The sequence below is a fragment of the Propithecus coquereli genome, unplaced genomic scaffold (genome assembly GCF_000956105.1).
Source record: "Propithecus coquereli isolate 6110/MARCELLA unplaced genomic scaffold, Pcoq_1.0 Scaffold139, whole genome shotgun sequence".
In the NCBI taxonomy this organism is placed as follows: Eukaryota; Metazoa; Chordata; class Mammalia; order Primates; family Indriidae; genus Propithecus; species Propithecus coquereli.
In genome coordinates, this window is record NW_012138191.1 from 4,747,323 (window position 1) to 4,754,112 (window position 6,790).

The 6,790-nt window shown below is 45.5% G+C and overlaps 1 protein-coding gene across 1 annotated transcript in view; it reads left to right on the forward strand.

The window, feature by feature from the left end:
• The window catches only part of SLC23A2 (solute carrier family 23 (ascorbic acid transporter), member 2), a 60,035-nt gene extending 53,489 nt beyond the window's left edge, over positions 1-6,546 (forward strand). The window contains exons 12-15 of the mRNA XM_012639244.1: positions 246-375; positions 1,333-1,470; positions 4,344-4,439; positions 6,224-6,546. Of these exons, the coding sequence (XP_012494698.1) occupies positions 246-375; positions 1,333-1,470; positions 4,344-4,439; positions 6,224-6,456 (597 nt within the window). The 3' untranslated portion in view covers positions 6,457-6,546. The remainder of the gene's footprint in view (positions 1-245; positions 376-1,332; positions 1,471-4,343; positions 4,440-6,223) is intronic.
• Positions 6,547-6,790: the final 244 nt, after the last annotated feature.

Here is a 6,790-nt window from a genome sequence, read left to right on the forward strand (position 1 = left end):
CAGGCCAGAGGAGTCAGCTGGGGAGAGGGGAAGGTGGCCAGTATCTGTTCTGGGTGTCTTAGAGTAATTCATGGTGATGTGTACTGAGATCAGTCCCTGTTAACTGAAACTTTCAAGACTAGTTTAAATCTAGGTTTTGCCTGAGGACTCTGTCACAGTTGCCCTGGGCCCTAGGAGGCCTGGGTGGAGTCCAGGCTCCCGGAGGACAGCCAGTGAGCCTGCCCTGCCTCTGCTGCATCCCGCAGGTCGGCAGCCGCCGGGTGATACAGTGCGGAGCAGCCCTCATGCTCGCCCTGGGCATGATCGGCAAGTTCAGCGCCCTCTTCGCGTCTCTTCCGGACCCTGTGCTCGGAGCCCTCTTCTGCACACTCTTCGGTAAACCTCCCCTTTGGGCTCTTTTCTTTACATTTGCTCATTATTAATAAGGATCATTAATAGAGTTTTTGCTGACTGGCTTCAGTAAGAAGGTAATGATAAATTTCTGTTTTAAAATACAGAAGGATATGTCAGGGGTAGGGAACCTGCAGCCTTAAGGCCACATGTGGCCCTGCAGATCCCCGAGTGTGGCCCCTCGGCGGAATCCAAACTTCCTAGAACAAATCCCCATTATAAAAGGATTTGTTCTGTAAAACTGGATTCAGTCAAAAGGCCACACTCAAGGACCCAGAAGACCACATGAGATCCAGGGCCTGAGCGCAGGGGGCATCCCCGGTGTGGCCTTTTGACTGAATCCAAATTTTACAGAAGAAATCCTTTTGAAGACATAACTTGTGTCTTCAAAAAATAAAAACTTACATGACCCTGAGTTGAATTTATGTTAAAAGTAGAACCACCAATAAGAATAATTACTCTATGAAAATTTAGACTAAATTTAGTCTCTTTAATTAGCATTTCCAGTCAATTTAATTCAAATACCTTCCCCTCTGAAAGGGCCATTAAAAACAGACCATTTTTACAATGGGACTCTGGATTTTATCTCTGTTGTAATAATCAATTCAGTTGTAATAATCAATTCACCAGTTATTTGGTTGGGTTCCCCAATTTAATGTAAATGTTTGTGTAGAGAGGAAACCAATGTCCTTATTTTCTACTCAATCTAATGAAAAGTTGATGTGATGTTTACGCCCCTTTCTAAGCCCAAATAGTGCTTAGGCTGAGGGTCCCTTTGGAGCCTCACCTGACCCTATAGCTTCCCCCTTCCCGCCACTGCATGGTTCTCCAGTTTGCCTCTGCTGGACAGAGAGAGGACATCGGGGAGCTGCTGTGGGCAGTTTGTCGTCCACTCTGTAGGGGCTCAGCGGGACTCGTGGTCTGCCGTGTTTGTCTCTCCAGGAATGATCACAGCTGTCGGCCTCTCTAACCTGCAGTTCATTGATTTAAATTCTTCCCGGAACCTCTTTGTGCTTGGATTTTCAATCTTCTTTGGGCTCGTCCTTCCGAGTTACCTCAGACAGAACCCTCTTGTCACAGGTAAGGAAGACAGGCCTTGAATCTTGGGGCAGGAGCTGGAACCATAGCTCTTCACTGGTTGGAATGGACTTTGGAACTTCAGGAATTGTTTCGGTGAACATTCATCTACGTGGCTCTTTGAATTTCACTTTGCAGCAGGGTCTTCCCGGGGTGTACACATAGCCAAAGTGGATGCTAAAGCCTCTTTTTACCAGGACCCTCTCCTGTGGGAGAGGGGTCTCCTTTTACAGAGGCCTCTCTGTAAAACCTTTTGATTTTTCAAACTAATGGCTATATTAGGATGTATAATTTCTTGAAACTGAGCTTCATAGACTTTGAAACACATGTTTTTCTTTTCTTTCTTTCTTTTTTTTTTTAGTGACAAAGTCTCACTCTGTTGCCCAGGCTAGCGTCCGCTGGCATCAGCCTAGCTCACAGCAACCTCTAACTCCTCCTGCCTCAGCCTCCCTAGTAGGTGGGACTACAGGGACATGCCAAGCCTGGCTAATTTTTTTATATTTTTTAGTAAAGGCGGGGTCTCGCTCTTGCTCAGGCTGGTCTCAAACTCCTGAGCTTAAGCAATCCTCCCTCCTCATCCTCCCAGAGTGTTAGGATTACAGGCCACCACTTTTGGCCAAAACACATGTCTTTCTACTGAGAGTATAGCTACTTTGAATTTAAGACTAGCCTTTTTAACTTCTACTTTTTATTTTAATCCCCTGATGTCATGAAGAATAAACAAAGGAAGCATCTTAAGAAATAGCTATTGCTATGGATAATATTTTAGCAAATGTAGAATTGAGAATAATTTTATATATTTTTTGAGGTGAAATTCCCATAACATAAAATTAACTACTTGAAAGTGAACAGTTCAGTGGCATTTAGTACATTGGCAATGCGTAACCATCACTTCTGTCTAATTTCTGTCTAGTTTCATCACCTCAAATAAAACTCCATGGTCAGTAAGCAGTAATTCCCCGTCATCCCCCTTCTCCCAGCCCCTGGCAGCCACCACTCTGCCTTCTGTTTCTCTGCATTCACCTAGTCTAGGCATTTCACATAAATGGACTCACACAACATGGGGCCTTTTGGGTCTGGCTTCTTTCACTCCGCATGCTTTCAAGACTGATACATGGGCCGGGCGTGGTGGCTCACGCCTGTAATCTTAGCTCTCTGGGAGGCCGAGGCGGGCGGATTGTTTGAGCTCAGGAGTTCGAGACCAGCCTGAGCAAGAGCGAGACCCCGTCTCTACTAAAAATAGAAAGAAATTAATCGGACAACTAAAAATATATAGAAAAAAATTAGCCGGGCATGGTGGCACATGCCTGTAGATCCTCCTGCCTCAGCCTCCCCAGTGGCTGGGACTGCAGGTGTGCACCACCATGCCTGGCTAATTTTTTCTATTTTTAATAGAGACAGGGTCTCACTCTTGCTCAGGCTGGTCTCGAATGCCTGACCTCAATCTTCTAAAAAAAAAAAAAAAAAAAAAAAAGACTGATACATGCAGCATGTGTAAGTACTTCATTCCTTTTTCTGACTAGATAATCCAAGGTGTCTGTGTATGTATACACATACACCATAATTTGGTTATCCATTCATCCATTGATGGTCGTTCGGGTTTCCACCGCTGGCTGTCGTGAGTATTGGTGTTTGGTGTACAGATACAGTGAGTGCTCATTATTCGTGATAATTATGTTCTGTAAGGTTGGCACAAACAATTAGTAAATACTGAACCATTGTAGCCAGGGAAAATGTGGCCAACAGTACTGCAACTCACATCTAAATGAATCTTACCTAACACACGCCACAGCCTTCTTGCACTTAGGCACACTTGATGGCCGTTTTAAACAGCAGAATCACCAACAGAAAGCACCAAATGTGACACACATGGTACTAAACAGACTGCCAAAAGGGCACTTGTTTACAGTATGAGAGCCAAAACAGAAAGACGGAGCTTCGCTTTGTTTGACTTCGGCAGGGAACATGTGTTTGTTGGGCGACTAAGGTTTTTCACTGTTCTGTGCATGCCTGGGAATGACTGAAAGTGCTCAGGGTATTCATTTTGGGTTTATAAACAAATTTGAGTGCATAGGCAAATTCACAATTCATTTGAGTACTTGTTTTCAGTTCTCCTGGGTACATACCTAAGAGTGGAATTGCAGGGTCTTATGGTAGTTCTGTATTTAACTTCGTGAGGAACTGCCACACTGTTTTCCACAGTGGCTGTACCATTTTACTCTCCCATCGGCTGTGTACGAGGGTTTCTGTTTCTCTACATCCTCACCAACACTTGTTATTTTCTGTTGAGGATCGTTATATGTTAGGTATACAAAATGTGTGATCTTCCTAATAATAAGGAGATTCTTACTGCTTTTTACATTTTAATATATCACATTCATGGGAGGACATCTGTATAAATCCAGTTGCTCGTGATTGAACGCAGCTAAGCACTAATTTGTAACCTAGGATACTGAAAACTCTTGTTTGATTGCAGGTACCACAGATATTTTTGTTGTGTTATCATTCACTTTATAGTGGCTGTCAGCCTTATGACAACCATTTTTTATTTTAAATTTTATTTTTTGTAGACTGTGCCCCAGTGGCTCCCTAATTCATCATAGGATAAACATCACTCTATTAGATTCATCTTCTCTGCTCCACTGTTAGGAATCTTCCTTATGGAGGTGCCTTTGGATTGTTGTTCAAAGTATTCATAGTAGTAGTTTAAGACATTACTGGCAAATATTCATCTACACGTGTACAACTGAGAAATTTACACTTTCACGCACCGCAATGACTGGTGAAGCTGAGCCCACACCATTGCCCCTTCCTGAGTCAAGGGCAGGCCTGTCCCATCTGCAGCGATGACCCTTGTGTGTATCTTCTATTTCTAGGGATAACAGGAATCGATCAAGTGTTGAACGTCCTTCTCACAACTGCTATGTTTGTGGGAGGCTGTGTGGCTTTTATTTTGGATAACACCATCCCAGGTATGTGGTATATATTAAACATGCTTTTTTTTACATATGTGAGTTACTTTTTTGCCAAATAGCAATGGGAAACAGGAAGAGTGAATCAGTTCAAAGCCATCACTGGTTAAAACTATCTTCTAAAACAGTTGAGATGACACTCCCAGCTTCTGGGTATGAATCAGTTTTTTGCTAATAAATTAATTTGGTTCTCCCGCTGAATGACCATTGGGACCAGCAGGTGAACTCCCTGCATGTGGTTTGATGACAGTGGGATGGGCATGCCTTGAGCTCCTGCCTCCCTCCCTGCACAGCCCGTGCGCAGGGCAGTGTGGCTTTCATTAACTGTTCACGCATTCCTCAGCCAGCTGGGAACGGCCTACTTCTATTTGGGGAGCCTGTCCTTTAAATAAGTCATTCCTCAGGTGGTCTTCCAGCCACCTAAGACCAAAAGGCAGTGGAGGACAGTGGGCAAAAGCTGAGTTCAGTGTGGCCAGAGTCAATGACAAGAGACATGCAGAGGCAGCTGACTCTGCAACACCCGTGATCCCTGCGTCTGGGTGCGTTCTGTGCCGTGCATTGGGTGACAGGCTAGGATGTGATGTGGGCCCTGCCTTGGAGCCTTCCTAGTTTCCTGGAGGCAGCTGCTGTGGACCACTGTAAAATGCTGCCTTGGACACACTGGTAGATTTACCTGCCTTCAAGGAAGGGTGATTCTTATCCTTGGGCTTGAAAGTTTCATTGAAATTTCCCCCTCAGAACAATCCACCTCCAAAAAGCCTCAGTGAAGAGGTTGCTGGGGAAACCAGGATGGACACATCAGGCAGAAGGAATCACATACACGAACAGTTGGCAGGTGTTAGATTTAAGAGGGCCAATAACTAACAGCCTTTCCTAAGCCAGAACTAATTGAGAGAGGGGGCTCAGGAGTTAGGCAGATGAAAAAAAAATTTTTTTTGAGACAAGAGTCTCACTCTGCTGCTCTGGCTAGAGTGCTATGGTATCAGCATATAGCTCACAGCAACCCTAAACTCCTGGGCCCAAGTGATCCTCCTGCCTCAGCCTCCCCAGTGGCTGGGACTGCAGGTGTGCACCACCATGCCTGGCTAATTTTTTCTATTTTTAATAGAGACAGGGTCTCACTCTTGCTCAGGCTGGTCTCGAATGCCTGACCTCAATCTGTCCTCCCACCTTGGCCTCCCAGAGTGCTGGGATTACAGGCGTGAGCCACCATTCCCGGCCAGACAGATAAAAATTAAAATCTGCATTATTAATTCAAACGCTGATGGAAGGGTTATAGCTTAAACGTTAAAAAAAAAGTCACAGACTTCCTACGCATTGCACCATAGAATCCAGGAGTTGCTAAGCCCTGTGAGCCCAGGTCTTTCTCCCTGACTTATCTGTCAAGGTTCAGAGTGGCCAGGAGTGTTAGACCAGTGGAAATTCATGCTCACAGGAGCACAAGTACATGACTTTTGCACATCCCCCGACCCTCCTGCACTAACGTGGAGCAAAGCAATAGAAAACTTGGGCCTGTGTGGGTGGGGGGTGAGTGAGCAGCAACTGGCTGATGAAGGCAAGTATGTTATAAGAAAGACTCCGAGCCCCGTTTTGTAGACTCAAGTGTGCATTTTAGAGAGGTATTTTTTACATAGTATTTGAAAACAGATTTCGGGGATGGGGTGGTGAGCTGGAAGACTGGATAACCAGTTAGGAGACTGGATATATATGAAACGAGAGTCTCATTTTCGGTAGAACTATGAAACTAAGCATTCCTTTGTTTTATTTTGGGGGGTTTGTGACAGGTACCCCAGAGGAAAGAGGAATTCGGAAGTGGAAGAAGGGCGTGGGCAAAGGGAACAAGTCACTCGACGGCATGGAATCCTACAATTTGCCGTTTGGCATGAACATTATTAAAAAGTACAGGTGCTTCAGCTACTTGCCCATCAGCCCCACCTTTGTGGGCTACACGTGGAAAGGCCTCAGGAAGAGCGACAGCAGCCGGGGCTCGGACGAGGACTCGCAGGCTGCGGTATAGCCCCAGCTGCGCCAGACGCGGTGAGGCGTGTGCCCATCGTTCCTCCTGGGTAACGAGAAGTGAAATACATGTTTGTATATCTACATTTACATTCTTCACCCCAGAGCTAAGACAGATCGCAAGTAGCTTTTCTGTTGTGGGTGGTGATTGTGTCTCATACGTGTCTCGCCTATCTCCTTATTTAAGCCCTTGACCCCTTGCCCTTCGAGAGTGTCCATTGCTGGCCGTGGTCACTGAACTTGAAGTTCCAGGCCCCCCGTGGGAGTGGGTGTTTGAAATCCGCAGTGATTCCTTGCGTTCAGTCCCCTTCTGCCACCCAGTGCTGGCTTTCCTA